Below are 24467 nucleotides of genomic sequence, written 5' to 3' on the forward strand. Positions count from 1 at the left end.
CTCGTAGTTTAGTTACCTATCTATATTTGACTGTAAACGTTTAGAGACACATTTTAAAATCTATTTTTATACAGGACAATTTAAAAAAGTAGCGAATATTCGCAAAACGTATAATCTTCATAGGTCCATCCAATCAACAGGTCAATTCACAAAATCTATACTAATAAATAAAATTGGAGTGTCTGTCTGTAATTTCGAAATAACTACCTCATATTAAGCTCATATGGTTATTTAAACGATACCATAACTGAATCACACGTTTTTAAAATTTTTGTCTGTCTGTCTGTCTGTCTGTCTGTCTGTCTGTCTGTCTGTTTGAAAAGGCTAATCTTTGGAACGGCTGAACCGATTTTGACGGGACTTTCACAGGCAAGTAGAGGATTGACCAGGGCGTAAAATAGGCTACTTTTTTAACCGACTTTTAAAAAGGGAGTTGTGTTTTTCTACCTATGTACACCGAAATCTCCGAGATTTCTGAACCGATTTGCGTCATTTCTTTTTTAATCGATAGAAGAACTTTGCGACATTGTTTCATAAAAAATTTGGAGTCCAACTCCTCAATCCTGATGCTGCAGGGGATCTGACCAATCCACGCGGGCGAAGCTGCGGGCATCAGCTAGTCATAAATAAATTCAAGGACATGGAATCTTAGTGCGAAAATTTTTCACGAGACATTCCTCATCTGGTGACAGAAAGCTGGCAATTTTTTCCCCCAAAGGATCGACCTGGCTGTCAGGCTCGGAAATGCAGCCAGTATTCTTGGCACCATTCCACACGGGCATGATTTGTATCTATAGTAATTAGATAAGGCTTTAGGTTTTATTGTAACATTTTCAATAATAAAAAATAATAAGAAATCACAAAATTACTGATATTTTTAGTAATAAAGATTCGTTGCCATACGAATATTACTCACAAATGTCTCAATACATGCAGGCTTATACAGCTACTTATTATACTATAATACAACTTTTTCGTACAAATCGTACCTTAAGTATACTTAATAAACTTACAAAACTTATGTAACATCATTTTTGCAAATGTCCATGACCGCAACACGGACCAAAGTTCACGCATCAAAGTTTTCAAAATTCACGTATTTTGTCAAACCAGCAACAGCACGCACGCAACAAACATGCGTAAATTCTTTCATTTCAAAGTTTATACTGACTTGCACACGTATCTTTTAGTATACACAGAAATACACAGTTTCACTTTTTTGTTAATATTTTGATTTAGCACTTATACTAACTAGCACACATTAGCAAAACGATCACAGCAAGTATAGTGTTATATATATGCATGTTTAGTCTGTGTGAGTGACTGGAGAGCGCGCTGGCGTGGCACTCGGCCTCGTCACCAGCTAAGTCCAGCAGTGGGCGCGTGGGACGTGGGCCAGAGCCCGCTACGCACACGCTGCGCCTCGCTGCTTCTCGCGCGCCTCGCGAGCCGCCGCCCACCTCGCTAGTCCAGCGCCTCAGCCAGGAGCCAACCCATGAGGCAGAGCATCCGCAGCGAAGTGGATTGCCAGCCAGCAGAAGACCACCTGCCGAATACATAGAAACTATAGATGCTAATTTATTATAACCAAGTCTGTGACACTATCCAGGATGGATAATATAAATTAGTTCAACATAAGGTACCCTAGCTATATCAATTATGATCCAGGTGACAACCTTATTTTACTATTTATTAATTAGATAGACAGACAATGATAAATTTTCGTAATTTACCTAGTTTTTGACTTGAGAGAAACATACGTATAGAAGGCATATCCATCTTTTCCAAGGAACTTAAAGTATGTAAGGTCATAGCGTAGTTTGGGAATTTAACATAGTTTTACGAAAACAAACATGATTAAACTTTCCGTATGACTAAAAATTAATCACCTTAGGTATCTAGGTACCTATACTAATAAATAAGTTAAATTTATAAACTCGTAACACTAACCTGGCAAAAGTTTAGTCGCAAACCGGTTCCAACCAGTTTGGTTCGGGTAGAGAACTGAAGGCCCGAAGCTAACAAGTCTGTTGTTGGACAGGTCCAACGCTAAATGCGGCACACGTGCCAACGGCCGCAGCAGCCCTGCTGGCAGCGCAGACACGCGCGACCACGACAGTCGCAGCGACAGTGCGCGTTGATGACCCAACGAGGAGAAGGCCGAAGCAGACACGCGTTCCAACGCCGCACCACGCACTTCTACCGCACGAAGCTTCGGTGCGTGCAACCGAAGCAATTGGGTATCCAACCACTCCCGACGTACCTGCACCACTAGTGACTCCAAGTGAGGTATGACTGACACTATTTCCGCTATCGGAACCTCCCTATCCTTCCCTGCAGGTGATTCTAACACGAGCGACCTTAAAGACGCCAACGATCGAAAAACTCGCGGCTCAATCGTCTCTAAATATCGAAGATGCTCCGTCCTTAGATGCAACAATCGATCTAATCCATCAAAACAGCCACGCTGCATTCTTACAATAGGATTCCGTGATACATCGAGTGATATTAAGTAAGGTAGCGCTGCCCACATTGCAGGTCGTAGCAAAGTAAATTTATTGCCAGATATGTCTAGAGCTCGTAAGTTGGAGAGATGTCGAACATCACTCTCGCTGTACGAGGATATGTAGTTGTTGCTTAGCTTGAGCTCAGTTAGGTTTGCGAGGGGAAGATGAGGAGTAGTTTTAAGGCCTGTGCTTTCTAAAGACAAGTGTCGTAGACGTGGAACGTTGTGAAAAAGCTCCTTGAAATTAGTCTTAATTGAGTTATACGAAAGGTCAAGGCGACGTAACCGAGGTAGACCGGCGAGGGTGTTGTCTGATAGAACTGTCAGGGCGTTATGTGAGAGTCCCAGTTCGTGTAAAAATGCGGTGGAATGAAACATAGCCACATCCAGGTACTCGATTTTATTGTGAGATAGCTCGAGACGGCGTAGAGTGAAACCTACTTGTGCGAGTGCACTGCTTGGGAAAAGGGACAAATGATTGTTGCTCAGATCTAAGTACTCTAGCAGAGTATTCTTGAACACATCCCGAGGTAATGCGCGTAGTCTGTTGCTATCTAACCTAAGTAGACGTAATCTGTGCAGACTGTGGAATTGTTCCGCCGACAGCTGCGCGATGTGATTGCTGGACAGGTCCAAGATTTGCAAGGAAGGCATCTCTGAGAACACCCGACGTTTGACCATATTTATGTTATTTTTTTGTAAATTCAGAATATTTAAATTTGGAAGAGTGCTAAATACGAATGTATCGATCAATAGGAGATTGTTGTGAGAAAGAATGATTTGCCTCACGTGCTCTCCGAGCGAGTCAAAAAAATCCCGCGATATAATCTCCAAAAGGTTATGTGATAAATCTAAAATATTTATAGAAACCGTCTTTCCCCCGGAAAGAGTCGTTATTCTATTGTAGCTCACGTTCACCGCAAAATTCATGTCCTTATTTGATACATTTATAAAGCATCTCGTAGAAAATTCTGCTAAATTATTCTCTTGCAAATTCAATACTTCTAATTTCGGCAAATCGACGAACGCCTCATCGGCAACGAGCTCGACGACATTTCCGGCTAAATTTAAATATACCAAGTTCCGTAAATTAGAAAATGCTCGTTCGCTTATATTCTGCATGCGATTGTAGGACAAATCCACGCTTTGTAATTCCGACAACTCCTCGAGAAACTCCGAATTTATTCTGCTTACATAATTGTACGACAGCCTTAATTCCTTCAATTTGTATGAAACGTTCGCTCTGCTCGTTTCGCTCGGAAATTCTATTATTTTATTAAAATCTAAGTTGAGATACTCCAGCGATGGAAAGTTGAGCAAGTCCTCTGAGGAGACTAAATGAATGTTATTGTTGTCTAAATTGAGCCACGTGAGAGCTGCAGAAGACGAGCCGGTGGAAATCTCACCGCTAAACAGCGCCGATGACAGCTCCAGGATCCTCAACTCTGTTAAGTTTGAGAACACACCGGCCTCTACATAGTACAGGTCGTTAAAACTTAACACTAATTCCCTTAAAGGAAGTGGAGGAAAAGATCCTAAATTAAGATGTGCCAGCCTATTCCCACGTAGACTCAGCGTAGTTAACGCTTCAGACCACGCATCGAAGTGGTCAGCTACTACATACGATATCCGATTATACCCCAGATCCAAGTAATTTAGTGATACGGGGTTGAGATTCCGCAAACCACTAGGAAACGTAAGTAGAAAATTCCCAGCGAGAGATAGGGAGTGTAAATTAGGAGGTAACTCTTTGAGATCTTCGAGTTGATTGTATGCTAAAGATAAGTGGCGAAGTTGTTCCAACTCGCGCATACTGTCTGGTAGAGCTGTCAACTCGTTATGATCTAACTCTAACCTCTCCAAGCTCTGCTTGAGAACGTAAACCGTCGCATCTGATAAGTGTTTTAGATTATTGTAAGAAATCGACAGCTTCTCAAGCCGTCCGCAATTTAAGACAAACGAAGGGACACTAGTAAAGTCATTCAAGTCTAATATAAGCTGCTTTAACTGAAGGTTGTGATGGAACTCGAAGTGGAAGTTGTCGCTGAGTTCGTTGTGACTCAAATCGAGGGAGTCTATTTTGGACCGATCGTTTCGACACGTAGAGTTTGAGATTGGTTGGAGCATGTTGTTTCGTAGATGCAGATGCCTCAAGCGTGGAAGGAGAAGCAGCACCTTGCAGGGCAGATCTGTTAGGAGATTATCAGATAGGCGCAGAATTGCAAGCGAAGGAGGCAATGCGGTAGAATGCAGGTGCCTCAACCGGTTTCCATCTAACTCTAGCTGCACCAAATGGCGCAAAGAGGTTAAGGCACCTTCGTGCAGTACGCATATGTGGTTGTTGCTGAGGGACAAGGTGCTCAAAGATTCTGTGAGGCCACCCCAATCCATGTGCGGATCTAATTCGCTTATGTAGTTGCTGAAACAAATAAGAAAAAATATACATTGATAAATTACAGTTACAACGTAGTTGCTAATAGTTATATTGAGTACGTTTTGGCAAGGGTACATCTTCTAGGTAAGCAATCCAACTTAGACCTTATCATCGTATCCCTTAGGCATAATTTTCTTCAAGCACAGGCCTAATTGCAAATAAAAAAAGCCGCAATATTTCGTAGGACTCTCATCAGACACTGCTGACGTACTTTATATAAAATCTTGTACTCTGCTTCGACCATCGATGTAGGCTTCGACTCAATCTGCTCAGCCAATTTTGAGTGTGCGGGAGCAGCTGGATTCAGGCGGTGCAAGACGTGGCATGTGGAAATCCCTACAAGAGGTCTTTATACAGCAGTGAACGTCTATCGGTTGATAATCATGATGATGTTTCCACCACTGGTTTTTCGTTCGTTCCATCCTCTGTCAATATACCCATCCCAATACTCAAGCATCCGTTGGACGCTTTACTCAATAATTACAAAAGAGCCATACTTTTGCAGGTTGAGCCAGTTCAGCACCTTCAGATGTCGCAGCGCCGCGACAGGCACCTCTGTGAACTCGTTGTAGCTAAGGTCCAACGATGCCAGGCTCGCCGTCATCGAGCTGGTCACAAAATTACAATGGTAATTATATCTAGGAAATAAAATGAGAAATTGAAATATAGAGCAGATAAAACTTTTATTGTTAACGTACGGGATGATTTTAAGTACCATGGACGCTGGGGCGTGCCTTGCCTGCGTCGATATGTTGGCAGCATCCCATTTACCGGACACTTGCCAAAACTCAAGAGTCTTCTCAAGCCCTTAAGCGCCGTAAATCATTGCAATCAGCTGTTAGTATCTAACATGGTTATCGGACACAAAAGTTTTTAATTCCAACAGCATGCGTCAGGTGAACGAAGAGCTGGCGATTATTTAACTCAACTGCTAAGACTAGCCATTCAGCAAGGCAAAACCAAATTTTATTCACGCTACAAAGTATTTGAAGAATTTTGCGTCGCATGATATATTTTACTTCACTTACAGGTAAGTTCATTAGATCATTGATAAATCCAGGTAAAACAGAAGGTAGGATTAAGAAAGAATAAAAGTGTCCTCACGCGAAGGCATGTGCGTCGACGTGATGCAGTTTGGAGTCAACGAGCACGAGCGTGCGCAAGGGCCGCGCGTCCAGCGCCGCGTCGCGCAGAGCCGCGAGCCGCGCGCCCGTCACCGCCACGTGCGCCGCGCCCGCCTCTACCACACCACCACACACTAAATAACTGGTTTTAATTACTCAGCTTATGGCAAGGCATATTAATAAACATGACTTCAGAAATCTGTTGTACATCAGTAAAAAAGTATGTTAGGCGATACCTACTATGTACGAGATTTTTTTAGTAAAAAATAGCGAGCAAACGAGCAGGCGGGTCACTTGGTGTTAAGTGATTACCGCCGCCGATTACCGTTGCTGGCCTTTCAGTTTGTTGGTTCGCCCCTTAAATAACCCCATGTTGTCATCTAGTGGGAACACTACCGATGGGAGTTGATTCCACAGTTTGCATGTGCGTGGAAAAAAGGATCTGGCACAACAGTTGATGTGCACCAGATCTCATAGATCACTTAGATTTAAACTAAAGGGTGGATTTAAACTAAAAATAATACCAGTATCAGGAAACCGGTGAAAAGGCACGAAGTCGCAGGCGAAGTGGTCGCCGCGACAGACGCACAGCGGGTTGGCGGCGCAGGCGCGCGCGGCGGGCGCGGCGGCGCGCGGCACCAGCGCGAGCAGCGCCAGCGCGCGCAGCAGCGGCCCGCACTCCGCGTACCGCCAGCCCCACCGCATCGCACTCCTTACCTATACAATAATACAATTCTAGGTCATAAGGCCGCCTTTGCGCACAATTGTTTTTAGTTTCTTTGTTTTGTCTTGATTATTTCATGTTTTGTGTGCAATAAATTTAATTATGCTATTTATTTTTTTATCTATCTAGAACAACCTCTATCTCACTCATCATCATCAGCAAGACTAACCTATCGCCGGTCCACTATTGAGCACAGGTTCAGAACGAGAAAGCGTTAGGCCACAGTCCACCGCGCTGATCAAGTATGGATCGGCAGATAGGTAGACTTCACACACCTATGAGAACATTATGGACAACTCTCAGGCGTGCAAGTTACCTCTATACCTGTAGGTAATGTAAAAATACGTAACTAAAACTACATACTACAAGATAAGGCAAATGGTTATTGGCATTGGATTGTTTTAAGGTAGTTTATAACGCTGTTTTACTACAAGAAGTGACGAACGCTAAATACCAAACCAGGGCGCACTGAAGGGTAACCGCTGCGCACCACAAAATAGCGGAAAGGTTACTCATTAACCTTTTCGTGACACACTATAACGCCTGTTTCTTTAAGCCTAAGACACAGAGTGATAATATTATAACCATCGCAATGACTTCTAATTGGCCGACATTCTCTTATTAGGCATAGGCAACCTGCTTGCTTGAGAGTTCTCCATAATATTCTCAAAGGTGTGTGAATTCTGCCCATGCGTTGATCATGATTCATGTTAATGATGAAGACCTAGTTGGGAAACGACCATGTGGTCCATGTGTGCTCTCCAGTTGACCTTGTACCACGAAATATTCGATGGTCCTCGTAATGTGCCCAATTGTAGCAATATGATGATGAAAACTTTGTGCTATGGATGCTTGTTGCTTTATTACAAAAGTTAAACAAATGACATCGTTATCTAAAATTGTCGTTGTTCAAAATGTGGAACAATCGTCCCGAGAGCGACAACAGAATCAATCTAAGAAGGGTTTTGTTTACAGACTCCACTTAAAGTTTATCGCGCTACCCCGCCGGGGCTTCAATATACGAGGGGGGAGCGTCCCATGGGAGTTATTAGCGGTTTCCAAGCTACATACATGGAATTCTCTTAATTTTCTCTTCGTTGTATAATTTTACAAGTATTCTTGTAACAGTTGAAGCTGTGATAGCCTAGTGGTTAGGACGTCCGCCTTCTAATCGGAGGTCGGGGGTTCGATCCCGGGCACGCACCTCTATTCTTTAGGGATTATATGCGTTTAAAGTAATTAAATATCATTTGCTTGTGAAGGAAAACATCGTGAGGAAATAATGTTCTCAAAGGTATGTAAAGTTGGCAATCCGCATTTGGCCAGCGCGATAGAGTTTATGGCCAAGACTCTTCTCACTGTGAGAGGAGACCCGTGCTCTGTAGTGAGCCGGTGATGGGTTGATCATGATTCTTGTAATATCGAAGTTAAACAACGCTTATTATTATTATTTTCAAAATACTAATTACTCGCGAGACAAGGGAAGACAATGGCTAAGAAAAACATGTTGGCCGCACCACCCTCAACACTGGCACTGAGTCATCATCATTAATATCCTGTAGATGCCCACAGCTGGACATAAATCTTTTGTAGAAACTTGCGCTGCCATCCATCGGTCCCCTACGACTCGTTTGATGTCGTCTTTCCACTTAGTGGGGGGTCTTCCAACGCTGCGCATTCCCGTGCGAGGTCGGCATTCTATCACCTAGGAACCCTAGTGTCTACCGTTTTCTCGAACAATGTTGCCCATTGCCACTTCAACATCGCAACCATTTAGCTACGTCAGTTACGCTGTTCTCCTACGGATCTCCTCATTGCTAACTTAATCACATAGAGAAACTTCAAGCAAAGCTGTCTCTGGAGAGAACTGGCTCTGTAGTTTTTTGTAAACAGACAAATAACCCATGTCTTATGTCTCCTCTTATGTCTTTTGCGCCTAGCTCAATTTCCCAAACGTGCCCGAGGGACACCCAAGAGTCAAGACCCTTGCTTGGTACAATAGGTCCGTATGCCTTGTCTCACAACAAAACACAACACGACCCGAGGGCCTCCGACGTAATAGGTATGTACGTACCCATAAAACAACTTTTCCAGTCAAATGACTTCTATAACATTTTCGCTCGGTTTTTATGAACCGAGGATCTTTGTTTTTATTCATTTATTCAAAAAGGGTGCCTGTCTCTAAAGATAAGGTCTATTTTATGTCGTAAAATTCCCATATTTTTATCGTTTAGGAACAAACGGCCCATAACCTCAAGGAATTAGAAAAAATAAAATAAAGAGTTAGCCATCAATTCGATTTGAACATCCTACTTCCTACTCTAAAAATACAAGTGTAAATTAAAATCGGTTCATTAGTTTAGGAGCTATGATGCCACAGACAGATACACAGATACACACGTTAAACTTATAACACCCCTCTTTTTGGGTCGGGGGCTAATAAAAGGAAAAGCTGACTGACTGACTGATCTACCAACGCACAGCTCAAACTGCTGGACGGATCGCGCTATGTCTTACAGATAGCTATTTATGACGTAGATATCTGCTAAGAAAGGATTTTTGTAAATTCAACCCCTATGGAGGTAAAATAGGGTTCCGAAATTTATGTAGGTAATCCACGCGGACGACGACGCGGGAATAAGCTAGTCACACTAATATTATAAAGGCGAAAGTTTGTATGTGTGTGTGTGTGTATGTGTGTGTGTGTGTGTATGTGTGTGTGTGTGTATGTTTGTTACTCCTTCACGCAAAAACCATTGGACGGATTTGGCTGAAATTCAGAATGGAGATAGATAATACCCTGGATTAGCACATAGGCTACTTTTTATCCCGGAAAACCAAAGAATTCCCACGGGATTTCGAAAAACCTAAATCCACGCGGACGACGTCGCGGGTATAAGCTAGTACAGTATAAAATGTAAGACGTCCCCGCAGGGTTGTCACGATCGTGCGATACGGCAGACGCGCGGTGTCGTGACTGCAGGCGGTAAGCTTGCTGCAAAGGAGGCGTTGCCGTGGCCCGAGCGCGCTTTTGTGTTGCACGATTTATGTTATACGTTACCTCGTTAGTCTAGTGACTAGTGGCTTGCTTATTTGTCTAAATATCATGAGGTCTCGAATTTGAATTCAGCAAGCTATTTTTAACCCCCGACCCAAAAAGAGGGGTGTCATAAGTTTGACGTGTGTATCTGTGAATCTATCTGTCCGTGGCATCGTAGCTCCTAAACGAATGGACCGATTTTAATTTTGTTTTTTTTTTTTTGTTTGAAAGGTGGCTTGATCGAGAGTGTTCTTAGCTATAATCTAAAAAAATTGGTTCAGCCGTTTAAGAGTTATCAGCTCTTTTCTAGTTTTCTTGTAGAAAAGAAGGTTAGATAACCGTTAGGTTCATAATATTATGTTAATAGACAAATGTCAAGCTGTCAAGATGGACGTTGCCTAAATACATAATTATTTATTTGAAAATGATGTTTTGGAAAACTCAGATACTTTGGATCGTCGGGGGTGTTATAAATTTTTAATTTACACTTGTGCTTTATTTTAACTTAACTGTATAATGTCAAATTGCTTCGAACAAATTAATTAGTATGTGTTCCCTTTGAAGTTCTTGTTACCAATGCCAAGTATGCCAAGGAGGTTGGCAAAAATAACCGAAACAGACTGTAAAATATAAAATTTTTCTGAATAACCAAATAAACATTTCCGAAAGGACCATGAAAGGAACCAGCACAATTCGAACAAGCCGACCGAAACTCGGTTACTCTTTTCAAATGGCAACATTTTTCAATCCAAATATCAATCTAACCAATCAGTATAAATGGTGGGTACTATAGATATCTTGTGTTTGAACTTTCAATTAACCTTTTCCTTGCAATGTTTACGGGGAAAATAAAGGAAACAAAGTGAAATCTAGTTAGCAACGTCGATTGTGTTGCTCGCAGTGTTCGGTGCCAGGCACCTTACTTCTCGTGGAACTACTCATATCGCCTTATTGCTAAACGTATATAAATAATTACTGTAGAACAAGAATTCATTTTTAGAGTTCCGTAACCGGAGGGCTTCAACAGGACTCTATTACTACTGTCTGTCTGTCAGCGAGCTGTTTCGTGAACAGTAATAGGTAGAGAGTCGAAATTTTTACAGAGTGTGTGTGTAGGTATTTTCTAATGCCGCTATATGAATCAAAAATAAAAATTTCAGAATGGCCGCCATCTAAAAAAACTACAGGACGTTTCGTGTGCCAACTTGACCGTTTTATTCAGAGTAGATAAAAAGTACCGAGTAGATGATGCCCGTAACTTCATGCACAAAGATTTAGATTTTTTAAATCTTGTAGGAAATATTCCGAGAACAAATTAAAGCAAGTAGTCTATATCCTTCCACGGGATGACGGCTATCTCTATAAGTACCAACTATCCTCAAAACCAGTTTAAAACGAACGGCCTGTTAAATGCTAGACAGACAGACACACTTTCGCATTTATAATATTAAAGTATGAATGTGCGCCGACCCTTAGAATGACCGTGAAATATTGGTACACACATATTATGAGGCTTTTGAAAGTTAGTCGGTATCGATCAAATCGTTCCACAAATAATAGGCAAGCAACAATTTTGGTAGAACGCCACGCACCGCCCGCCCGAAGGTCGCCTGATCAATTATTCATAGTCAGCCGCCCGCAATAGTCCGCCCTACGCCTAGGGTTGCCAACCATACTATAATCGAATTTGAAGACCTCCCTAGCGCAGTGGTAACCGCTGTGGTCTTATTAGTGGGAGGTCCCGGGTTTGATTCCCGGCAGGCGCTTGGAATTTTATAATTTCTACTGATCTGGTTTAGTGGAAGGCTTCGGCCGTGGCTAGTTACCACCCTACGGGCAAAGCCGTAACGCCAATCAAGCATTCCGGTACGATGCCGTGTAGGAACTAAAGGAGTATGGGTTTGATAAAAACTGCCATACCCCTTCCAGGTTAGCCCGCTTCCATCTTAAACTGCATCATCACTTACGACCAGGTGAGATTGCATGTGCGATGTGCGATATTAATGTAATTACTAATACTCCCGGATAAATTTCTCACATCCGCAAATGTTGGCAGCCCTACCTACAGCCGCAGTCTCCAGGTGTGCGGTCAGATTCATAATATATTAAAAAATCTATTAGGTAAAAGTATGCTCCTGGAAAAAGCACATTATACAGTCGAAGATTATGTAAATGATAACAAGTGTAAATTAAAAATTTATAACACCCCGACAAGTGAAGGTTGCACTCTAGTTCACTCTGACTAGGCTATCACCTCTTATAATATCAGAGATGCAGTTTGTCATTGAATAAATAAACACTGAATTAACAACTTAAATTTTACCTTTGTTTAACTTAGCTATAGTCATTTTATTTTTATTTTTATAATGTAATTATGTTTCATATACCTTTTATTTAAGTACCTACTTGTATGTATCTATTATATCTGTTAAGTCTATTGTAATATAAAGTTTACTGGCGCTCTACAAAAATGTTGTGGACGCTAGTTATTGATATACATATCGGTCATGTAATAGTATGTAAGTAGTATATAAAATGTTAAATATGTATATTGTTAGCGTCCCTTAAAAAATAAATAAATAAATAAATAAAAACCCCCGACACAAAAACCTCTATAAGAAAACTAGAAAAGAGCTGATAACTTTCAAACGGCTGAACCGATTTTCTTGGATTATATATTTATTTATTTATTTATTTATTTATTTATTGACGACCAAAACAGATTACAATAATAACTTTAACCTAATTCTTAAATTGCTACATTTTGACCTTATTGCAATCCTATATGGTCGCACAACATGACCATGGTTTTTAAGGCACGCTTAGTTATTACTTAATATTAATAAAGTAAATTTAATATAAACACTTAATACTCGATATATATAATAATATAGCTAAGAACACTCTCGATCCAGCCACCTTTCAAACAAAATAAATTAAGTTAAAATCGGTTCATTAGTTTAGGAGCTACGATGCCACAGACAGATACATAGATACACACGTTAAACTTATAACGCCTCTCTTTTTGGGTCGGGGGTTAAAAACACATATAAAGCAAAACAAAATATATTCAAGTAGGTACAATTTGGCGGCTCAACATAGCTGTAGTTCCTGTTCGCGACAGATCGACATGGCAATCGGGGTGGGGACGCTCCGCACACCCGCACAGCCCGGGGTGCGGGATACCGCGAGTGACGTCGGTGACTCTCATAGTTTGATGGAATGGAAATCCATCATGACCGGAGAGTATAAGTTTTGCCTAAGCAAAATATATGTTCACAGACAAAGTAGATTTCAACTTATATTATTTAGACCAATGATCACACCCATATTATAAATGCAAAGTGTGTTTGTTTGTTGGTTTATCCTTCAATCACGCCGCAACGGATAGGAATTTTTTTTCACATGGATATAAAGACCTGGAGACTGGAGACTGACATAGGGTACTTTATATCCCGGAAAACCAAACAGTTCCCACGGGATTGTAAAAACGTAAATTCACGCGGACGAAGTCGCGAGCATCAGCTAGTTTAGAACAGAATAGAATTTATTCGTTAAAACCGACACATAAACATAGTATTACAAATAATCACGCTTATACAAAACTAAAAAAAAAAATATAAAACCTAAAATATAAAACTTAAAAAATAACTTAACTTATGTGTTACAAGTTAGTAACAATGTTACTATGTGTCGTGCCAACGAAAGGGCCAGTTTAGAATAAAAGAGATACCTTTGTCGCCATGTTGTCTACATTAAGGTCATTACAAAGTAAAAACATAAGGAAAACAAAAGGCACTCAAGAAAAATAATCAAGTTAAGTACCATTTCTTATCTACCGCTGTCGGGACGTCGGTATTACATTGTTACGATCATTAGTTTGATTGTCAACAAACAAACAGACACTCGCCGCTAATAAGAGTTCGCCCCCCACATCCCGCCTCCCTCCACTTAGCCTCCCGCCCTTACGCTCCCACAGACAATACTAATTAATTAAACCATACACAAAATATACAAGATAACCTTGTGGCTAAGACCGGCCGGAAACGTGGTCACTGACAGTTGGCCTCGTCCACAAACTAAAAGCCGCTCAGCGCGCTATGGAACGAACTATGTTGGGTATTACTCAGGGATAAAACCCGAAACAAGCAAGTTAGCAAGCTGAAGTGGCAATGGGCAGGCATGTCTGTCGCAGAAGCGACGGCAAGCGCAGTGTGGGACGACCTCCAGCCCGCTGGTCCGATGACCTGAAGAAGGTGGCGGGGAGCGGGTGGATGAGGAAGGCGGAGGACCGTGTTCGGTGGCGCGCTTTGGAAAGGTCTATGTCCAGCAGTGGACGCATACAGGCTGATGGAATGGAATGAAAATGGAATAAGAACGCCCTCCTAGTCCGAGAGTTTGGAGCTCGATCACAGTTCACGACACTTAGGGAACTTACATCAAAATGTCGAGGCTTCGACGTCACTGGCAGGGCGTCAAATGTAACTTATATTGGACACTAGGTAGCTCTATTTGAGGTTTTCATATAGGTTAGAGCCTCTTTGATTTGACGCCCTCCCCGGCACTGTGGTAAGCGCTGTGGTCTTATTAGTGGGAGGTCCCGGGTTCGATTCCTGACAGGGGTTTCCAATTTTGTAATGTCTGGTCTGGTCTGGTAGGATGCTTCAGCCGTGGCTTGTTACCACCCTACTGACAAAGCCGCGCCGCCAAGCGATTTAGCGTTCCGGTATGATGCCGTGTAGAAACCAAGGGGGGTTTAATAAAAAACTGCCACATCCCTTCTAGGTTAGCTCGCTTCCATCTGAGACTGCATCATCACTTATCACCCGGTGAGATGACAGTCAAGGGCTAGCTTGTATCTGAATAAACATAATAAAAATATATATGCACCTATATGCTAGCTGATGGCCGCGACTTCGTTCACGTGGATATAGGTTTTTAAAAATCCCGTGGGAACTCTTTGATTTTCCGGGATAAAAAGTAGCCTATGTGTTAATCCATGGTATATAAGCTACTTCTATTCTAAATTTCAGCCAAATCTATCCATACATACAAACTTTCGCGTTTATAATATTAGTAGGATATATCGTTTGTTGTATTGAGACAACGATGTCAGCTGACATGCATTGCAGCTTGTATGGTGTCGGGAGCATTGTGTAAACAGAGTGAAACATATCGCGTGCAACAATGCGCCTAGCTGTCACGGCACGTTGGCGCGTTGAACCCATGAAAATGTTATAATATGTAGGTCAACCAAGTCACAGTGCTTGTGATTTTATTCCGTTGTGTCAATACCGCAGATATTTTAAAGAGGCTTGACTTTGCAAGCGTTGGGCTTGCGGACAGGACGCTGTGAAGACAGAATGTACGGCGCTCTGTGGGCAGTTGGCTGGCGTATTTTCTTCCATACAGTCCAAGTTCCATACAGTCGGTTGATAGAGTCTTCTACTCAGATCAATCACATCATAGTCACATAGCGAGGTATTATACCGACTGGCAGAAATCGACGGTAAAACTTATAGTGGGTCAGTCGTTCGGGTATTTATGAAGCTTTTTATGGCCGTAGAGACGGCTCGTTCGCAAACAAGACCGTCCTTTTAATTTACGAGAAGTACCCTATAGGTTTTCTTGACAGACACGACAGACGGACAGACGATAATCAGACAGACAACAAAGTGATCCTATAAGGGTTCCGTTTTTCACAGCCGGTACATTCTGTACTTAAAAAGGAAATCACTCACGATAGTTTAAACTTTTAGCAATGTGATTCCTTGCAATGTTACAATATAAAAGACCATAGTCCAGCTCTGAATGTGGAATACCTATCTCCTTAAGTTTACTTATAGTCCAGTCATTTGGTAGTTTGAGATGGAAAGACTTATCTGGAAAACCTTCTAGATAAGTCCCTTTTTTAGCACCAAATGACTGGACTATATTAGTTACGCACAAGAAGCGCGTGCCGTCGCCGGCGAGGGCCGTGATTACGTGGGCAGGTCTCACGAAACTTGCCCCGAGTCGCGAAAGTCACGTTGCTGCTTGTGGGTTAATTAATATACATTGCCTCATTACACCCGCACCTGTACCTGCCGTACCCCGCACGCACGTACACGGTTAACCTTCTCAAATAATTACGTTTCATTTAAGGTTAAACTACCTCTCGCTCGGGACTTACACGAATTTATAGTCAACAAGTGTAAATTAAAAATTTATAACACCCCCGACTAGTGAAGGTTACAGTAACTAGAAAAGAGCTGATAACTTTCAAACGGCTGAACCGATTTTCTTGGATGATAGCTAAGAACACTGTCGATCAAGCCACCTTTCAAACACAAGAAACTAAATTAAAATCGGTCAATTCGTTTAGGAGCTACGATGCCACAGACAGATACACAGATACACACGTCAAACTTATAACACCACTCTTTTTGGGTCGGGGGTTAAATACTAGATTAATCCTAAAGCATTTTCTTCATTGCTCGTAGCGTCCCGTAGCAGCGTAGACAGCGTAGACCTGACGTAGCGATGCTATTTAGTATTGTAGCTGCTGAGTCAGCTCGGTTTCGCACGGGTGGGCTAACTATTGACTTGACATGAACTTGTGTTGTATATCAACGTTAATTGTATTCTGGAATATTAGTATCTAGCTAATACCCGTGACTTCGTCCGCGTGGATTTAGGTTTTTAAGAAATCCCGTGGGAATTCTTCGATTTTTCGGGATAATTAGTAGCCTATGTGTCTTTAACTATATCCATCCAAAAATCACGTCGATGCGTTGCTCCATTGCGTTTGCGGCGGCGTGATTAAAGGACAAACCAACGATCAAATATGTAGTTCCTAGTTAGACTGGTACTACTAGTCCATTCATCATGAATGAATGAACAATGAAGTAAATTGAACAATTAAAAAGAGCAACCGCCGAGTTGCTTGCTGGTTCTTCTCGGTAGGAACGGCATTCCGAACCAGTGGTAAATTATTTGACGGTTCAAAAGCACTTGTAAAAGTTTATTTGAATAAAAATCTATTCTATTCTATTCTATTCTAATGAATGAATATACTTTTATTGTACACCACAAAATTAATACAGAAAAAAACACATACAAAGCAAAACAAAAATATAGGCGGCCTTATCATCTTCGTCAGACGTCCACCGCTGGACATAGGTACCTATTATGTAAAGAACCCACATGCAGTCTTGGGCCGCGCGCCGCCTGAATTTTTTTCAAAGTCCTTTTAGTATGTTATACATAATATCAAACTTGAGTAAAATCCGCCGAGGTGTAATTTTAATTTCAATCAAAATTGGATAAAAACTATACAAAAAAAAATCTTTCGAAAAAATCCAAAATATTTATAGTAGGTGTACCACTTACAGTTTCACACCGCGTTTCCACAATCACCCCTGAGCACACTCAAAAACATTTTTTTAAGTTCACAAAACTTTTGATCACTCGCATCCGTACACGTAGACTTTGGTACGAAAGTACACAAATTAACCCCAGCAACGGACACATCCACTCCGCTCGGCCGCCGCGCGTTCACTGAAGTCCGAATTGAACTCTGAAATCTACTCTACTCCTGAAATATTGAGCATTCAGCGTTGCAGCTCTGTGCTGAGCGACCGAGCGTCAAACATTGTACTATGCAGCGATACTAGCGCGCTTGCTTCCTTTTAAGCTTTTAAGGATCACGACGACGTAAGTAGTTTTTGAAAACATGAAACTCTATTATAAGTTAATTTTCAGTTCACAAGAAAGTCGTTTGTGGAAGCATAGCCTTTTTGATAAAACTACGTATATATATTAAAAGTAGGTATTCTCATGAAAAAAGCATAACATTGTAAATTGAAAACGCGGAGATTCCTCCTAGTTAATTCAACGATGTAAATGATAAAAGAGCGTGGATTTGATTCGCTCCAGCATGCGCGAGATACATACAGCATAATATCTTCATAGTGTCTACCAATTGAAGTTTTGAAATCAGCAACCACTGCGTTTCTCGATGCTTCTTTCTATTTCAATCCTATGTGTAAGTATGTTTTTACAATTCTGTATTGCTGAATTAAATAAGCACATACAATAAAAACAAAAACCTCATGTAGCTATCTTCCACATTGAAATCATAATATATACCAGGTATAGGTAATAGGCTAAGTTTAGTAAGCTATTATAAAGACCGCGTATGCAAATCTGGGGACTAGATGGGGGGACGTGTAAATGACTAGTAGGAAGGTAACTCTCTTGTTCATTATTCATTAATCATCATTCTACGGTCTAGCCCTAAATGGGTAGAATTTAGTGGTTTGAAAGGACATGGCCGGAACTTGTATGGAACTGTGCCCTGGAAAAAAATATTCATGGTCATCGACAAAATGTAGTCAACTAAGCTTCATAGAGTCACATAACTTAGTTATTAGGCATAAAATTTCTAGCCTTTGTTACATCTGCAAAATTGTAGGTATGAGTGTAGGTAGGTAGGTAGATATGGGCTTCACCTTGTTCTCGTGTTTAGCATAACAGCCGTAATGCGACTCCGCAGAGCACTACACACCACACTTCAAAGTTATTACACTTCCAAAACTCGCGCGCTCACGGAATTTACGTGTTTAGTATGCAAGAGATACCCTGCTTACAGGATTACAGCTGAATATACCTACTAAAGGCACCAGTACACATTGGCCAATATTCGACAAGGTCGGCCAAAGTGTATAATATAACCTCTGTTTGTGAAATGTGCAAAACCATGCAGCAATGTCAGTGATAAACAATAATTTATTCCAAGGCCTAGGTATTGCCTACTAAAAATCAATATAGGACAAGTATTTACCACCGCTTCAAAGTGCATATTCTACTGAGAACTTTTAACGATTTGAAAAGAGCAACTGCTGAGTTTCTTACCGCCTCTTCTCAGTGTAAACTACTTTCTAAACTGGTGCACGGTAGTAGAGTCTTGACTTGTTATAAGTGCCATGAATATTTACTTTTCATTTCATCTATACATATAATAAAATTGTAGAAAAGTGGTGTCTGTACAATGGAAATATATAAAAAAAAAGTAGCAGGGGATGTTATTATATCGATGCCGAACCCGAAATTGTAATAAAATTTTTTTTGTCTGTCTGTTTGTCTGTGTTTGTGCACGCTAATATCAGAAACGGCTTATTCGATTTAGATACGGTTTTCACTAATATATTGTAGTAAGCTTCACTTAACATTGAGTGTTTATTTCATGTCAATCGGTTCATAAATAAAAAAGTTATGTCAATTTAAAGAATCACGCTGCCCGAAAAGTCACTATTCCACGCGAACGAAGTCGCGGGCACAGCTAGTTCTATTATATGACTACCTGGTTTTGGTTCATAAATACAGTAGGGACCTAAGATACCTACATTACTTATGTAAGAAATATTCATTTTAAAAATATGCAAGCAGAAAACATGTATTTAACACAATTTATACAGAGATACGCTGGAAGTTTCCGAATAATTACCAACGCAAATTAGACACGGCGAAAGAAGTCGCTTCCTGAAACATCATTAAATACCCACTTTCCTACGACCGTTAAGGATGAAACACATTGCTGTGTTGTGACTTGTGAGGCAAGAGAGGAAATGTCTTCGAAGAGTACGTGTTGTCATCTTGTGTTGTTACTTGACTACGTACTTACCATCAGACAACGCGACGGTTGGATCATAATCAGTTCGCTAGATATGAGCTATCTATCATTTGAGGTGATTGTAGTTTTATTAGCGAGGCTAAACTAAAGTAAAGTAAAGTTGATAGAGGGCAAAGTCTTCGAACGGAGCGTGCCCACCGTATTATCAGTGATGAGTGATAACATAGCAGCAAGAGCATCTAACTAGGTCCCATTGATTCAGCTAAGCACAACAATTGTGACTGTAACAATGTTTACCAGTTTCATGCTAACTTCATCATGATCAACCCATTTCCGCCCCACTACTGAGTACGGGTCTCCTCTCAGAATGAGAAGGGTTAAGGCAATAGTCTGCCACGCTGGCCCAATGTGGATTAGCAGACTTCACACACCTTCGAAAACATGGAGAACTCTCAGGTATGGATGTTTCCTCACAATGTTTTCCTTCAGCGTTAAAGCAAGTGATATTTAATTGCTTAAAACGCACATAACTGAAAAGTTAGAGGTGCGTGCCCGGAATCGAACCCCCGACCACCGATTAGGAGGCAGACGTTGGCTAGGCTATCACAGGTTAGGGAGCTAACTCAGTGAGCTATATAAAACACCTGTCTGGTCACGACCCACTACAATCAAAGTAATGTGTTTGCACCTTCAGTAGCTTCACAGTTGATTGTTGACTGTCGGACAGAGAACGGAGTCGAGCCGGTGGGACGCCGAGATTAAAGTTTACGATTTAATAAACTGCATTCCCGAGTCACTAGTCTAGTCTACAATCTACAGGCTAACTACAACAGAAGCTTTGTGCTGTCTCGTTAACCATTAAATATGTTGAAACCTTAGCGGTTATTGCTGTGCGAACTTAGAAAAGTAGCTTTAGAAAATACCTACCTACATACCTAATTACTAATTCATCATCATCAAGATCAACCTATTTCCGCCCCACTACTGAGTACGGGTCTCCTCTCAGAATGAGAAGGCTTTAACTTTAGGCCATAGTCTGCCACGCTGGCCCAATGCGGTTTGGCAGATTTCACACACCTTTGAGAATATGGAGAACTCTCAGGCATGCAGGTTTCCTCACGATGTTTTCCTTCACCGTTAAAGCTAGTGATATTTAATTGCTTATACTTACCTACTACATAGCTTACGTCTTATAGCACAGATACAGGAATAAATCTGAAAACCGCGAATTTGTGGTTACCATGGTTACATCGTTAAAAAAAATTAAAATGTGTTTCAATTTTCAAAGTAAGATAACTATACCAAGTGGGGTATCATATGAAAGGGCTTTACCTGTACCTACATTCTAAAACAGATTTTTATTTATTTTTATGGATAAGTTTTTGATTTATCGTGCAAAATGTTGGAAAAAATACCCTAGTATGGAACCCTCGGTGCGCGAGTCTGACTCGCACTTGGCCGGTTTTTTTAGTCAGATACGAGTTCGCCCTTGACTGGAATCTCACCTGGTGGTAAGTGATGATGCAGTCTAATATGAAAGCGGGCTAACCTAGAAGGGGTTTTTTTAACCCATACTCCTTTGGTTTGCCTCACCCTTCATTGCAAGTATTTAGCAGTTAATTTCAGTGTCAACGCTCGTTCGAGTCGGCTTTACCTACAAACATTATAGCTACATAGGTACTTCAGTAGGTACGTAACTAAAACTTAAAGTGCAAAGCTTATGGATCCCGTATGCAAAATAATGTGAGTTGTAAATGCTCGTTGAAGTTCGCTGCGCAGTAAATGGCAGCTTAAGGGTGCATTTCCACTGAAGCAGAGCGTAGCGGAAACGTGAAATAAATTATAGTACGCGACCGGTCTAGACGGCAATCGGGGTATGAGGCCCCCCATCGAGGCATCGATTGTCATCTCGACCTGTCGCGTAGTATAATTACCTAGCAAGTACCGACTCAAATCGAGTGTATGGTCGGTCGGCCTCAGAATTCGAATAGCAATCCCGCGAAACTATAACATCAAAAACCTGTCGCACTTATGACCTTTTTCTATGAACGCGCCACACACCTAACGCGTGTGCATAACCGTGCCACGCCAATATGATCATTGGTGCTAAGCCACTTACCATATAGTAGGATATAATTGGGTACGACTTACGGCCTTTGACTGTACGTGCTTCAAAGATAGTTGATTGCAAAACAAAAAGTCCAATCTGAACACAGACATGACAGTGTTGTGTACAAAACAGATCTCAACGAGCTTATCTTTGGCTGTACTTGCGCAGACTGTCAAGTTACAACTTCAGATTGAACTTCTTGGTTTGCGATCATTACAATGGCTCTCATAGGTATAGTGCATAACTGAGTAGGCTCCTGCGGTAATGGAGCGGTGCGGGAGGGTGTCAGTTGACGAATCACTAACACCCGTATTCACAAACGTTACTATGAGGTCTCACAGTGCGCTCGAACGCACAGGGTAGGTTCCACCAATCAGATGACTGTATCACGTCAATTTACAATGATCTTATTGGTCCTACACTATGCGTTCGCGCGCACTGTGAGACCTCATAATTGTGAATTTGGCCGTAAGCTCTCGCGTCACGTCATCACACCCCTCCCGCACCGCTCTAATACCGCAGAAACCTACTGTATACTTGTATACTTTATTATGTGAAAATAAAAGTCATGAAGGTGTTTTACATTTTTATTAACTTAATCCTATACAAAGTCATCACTTAACCTCCTTAACTTGTAGACCTGCAACAAAGAACACTTGTCTTTAGCAATACAACTGTATTAAACAACATTTATTGTGGTTATTATACAACTAGATGATCGCGACTTTGTCCGCGTGGATTCATGAGTAGGTTTATAAAAATGTCATGGGAACTCTTTGATTATCCAGGATAAAAAACAGTGAAGTTGTAAATCTTTATAGATTTCTGAATAATAAACCTAACCATTCATTTGTGGCAATTAGTGAACAGCGGATGCAAACTGGGGATGAAAAACACTGAATGTTTTCACCATTTTTCTCTACGAAATACTACTGATATATTACAATAAAATAAGTCTCGGATGTACGTAATTTTATTGTTTAGGACTTGGCCAAGCCACATCAGTTAAAAACGTACCGATTCTTTCACAATCATTGAAAATGTAAGAATAGAAGGGAACTTAGTTAAGCACAACGCCTTAAAACCAAAAAGATGTGCGTACATACCTGGTGGTAGGCTCTGCTTGAGTTTCTCCGCCTTCTCCTTGTCTGTGATGACCAGTGTGTAGAGGAAGCGTGAGCAGCGCACCTTGAATTTTACATTCTCAGGGTTCTTCTTTATTTTCACAGCTGCAATACACATAATCTTTATTTATGGTTACTTCATTATATTATTATACTCTAACTCAGTTTGTTGTACACAACCTTACTAAACTAAAATGACAGATCTAAATATTGTGAAACACTAGTTTCACAATATTGCCTGGAGAAGATGACAGCACTAGATTAATCACCACAACATAATGTCAAATAAAGATTATGGCCACAATAAATATGATGTTTGCTGATACATCAATATTTGGACCCAGTTTCATAATTTGTCATCACGACGAAATGGGAAAATGTATTAATTAATGTCCTTCAGAAAGATAGTTTTAGCCCAAAGCTTACTGTACTCATTGTCATACACAACTTATAATGTACTATTTCACATAAAATGTTCATGGAGGCCCTGGTGCCATTGTGTCATTGTGGTTGAATGCCTTTTCTGGTGACTGCTATTGGGCTGACTCATTTTTCAAAGTGTCATATAAATTTGCAAGCAGTATTCTTAGCACTAGTGTCAGTTGCATTTCATTATTTTCAATGAAAATGATAAATAGGTCCCTAAGTATCAGTAATCATAAGTAGGGAGTACTTGTGATTGTTTACAAGTCAGTAACAACTCACATTTAGCATCTTTCCTTCTCGCCTTCAGGAGAAAATCCTTGATGTCTTTAATTTCACGTGGCTGAAAGAGTAACAGAAATATATAATAATACTGATTTAAATTTTAACATAATACACGGGAGTTATAGACAGACCACAAATAGGTTTGTTTTTATTATCATTTTTGTAACAATACGTGGATGGTTCAAGAAAAACCTTAGCTCCCACAAACTTTATAAGTCGCTACATCATTTTAAATCTTAAAAGTCTGTCTCAAATAGCCAAAAATAATAAAAATACGTACCATGTTGTGGTGATTCCTTGACACTCGACTGCAATAAAAAAAAACAATATTAAGAAACACTGGGCTGAAAATACTTATGCTATGATGTAAAATATTATATTGTCTAAATAACATAAAGGAATAAACGTATTAAAATGAGATAAAATGGTTGATTTTATTTGATTTCGCCGATATCCACAATTTTTCTAAACTTTACGCACCTGTCAAAGTCAGCAAAGAAATAATTGTTATTGTTGTCACTGTCATTATATGTCACATGTGTCGTAATGTGTTAAGCGCAGACTGGCACAGATTAGGAAGGAATTTTGTTTTTTTTGCTGCACGTCCCTGGTAGGGATGTACTTTTGTTAATCAAAGTATGGACTATTCAGGCTATTGAATCGATTTGTTTAGGAAAAATATTAGAAAAAAACGAATAATGACAAGAATCCAGATTAATTACCTATTAACTATTTATGGCACCAAAGTGTGATAGCATTGCATTATGATAATCGCAATTTTCTGTTATTGTCTGACTCACAAGCCTGCTAGATTTATTAAACTAGCTGCTGGCATGCAGATGCAGAAAAGAGCCAACTTTTCGAGTTACTGGCTCTATTGGGTGAAGGAAAACGTGAGGAAACCTGCATGTCTTAATGTGTATTGTGATAGACTATGGCCAACTCCACATTCTAAGAAGTGACCCGTGATCAGTAGTAAGCCAGCGCCGGGTTGATCATAATGAAATTTAGAATAGGGATTCATGAGGGATTCAGACTAGTCATGTGACAAGTTGCTGCAGTATTGCTGCTATATCTTTCGGGT

At 40.7% G+C, this 24467-nt stretch overlaps 2 protein-coding genes across 2 annotated transcripts; both read right to left on the reverse strand.

Moving 5' to 3' along the window:
* Positions 1-626: 626 nt before the first annotated feature.
* On the reverse strand, positions 627-17347 carry LOC123871961 (chaoptin-like). The gene is made up of 6 exons (XM_045916035.1): positions 17200-17347; positions 6589-6781; positions 6045-6180; positions 5438-5548; positions 1951-4925; positions 627-1546 (listed from the first exon to the last, which is right to left on the reverse strand). Exons 2-6 carry the CDS (start codon positions 6767-6769, stop codon positions 1248-1250), a joined length of 3702 nt encoding a protein of 1233 aa, XP_045771991.1. The 5' UTR covers positions 6770-6781; positions 17200-17347; the 3' UTR covers positions 627-1247.
* Positions 17348-22124: 4777 nt separating this feature from the next.
* Positions 22125-23924, reverse strand: LOC123871968 (60S ribosomal protein L38). The gene is made up of 5 exons (XM_045916054.1): positions 23864-23924; positions 23664-23691; positions 23381-23441; positions 22658-22780; positions 22125-22191 (listed from the first exon to the last, which is right to left on the reverse strand). The coding sequence occupies exons 2-5, from the start codon at positions 23664-23666 to the stop codon at positions 22166-22168; spliced, it is 213 nt and encodes a 70-aa protein (XP_045772010.1). The 5' UTR covers positions 23667-23691; positions 23864-23924; the 3' UTR covers positions 22125-22165.
* Positions 23925-24467: the final 543 nt, after the last annotated feature.

This window comes from Maniola jurtina, chromosome 14 (genome assembly GCF_905333055.1).
Source record: "Maniola jurtina chromosome 14, ilManJurt1.1, whole genome shotgun sequence".
NCBI classification, from domain to species: Eukaryota; Metazoa; Arthropoda; class Insecta; order Lepidoptera; family Nymphalidae; genus Maniola; species Maniola jurtina.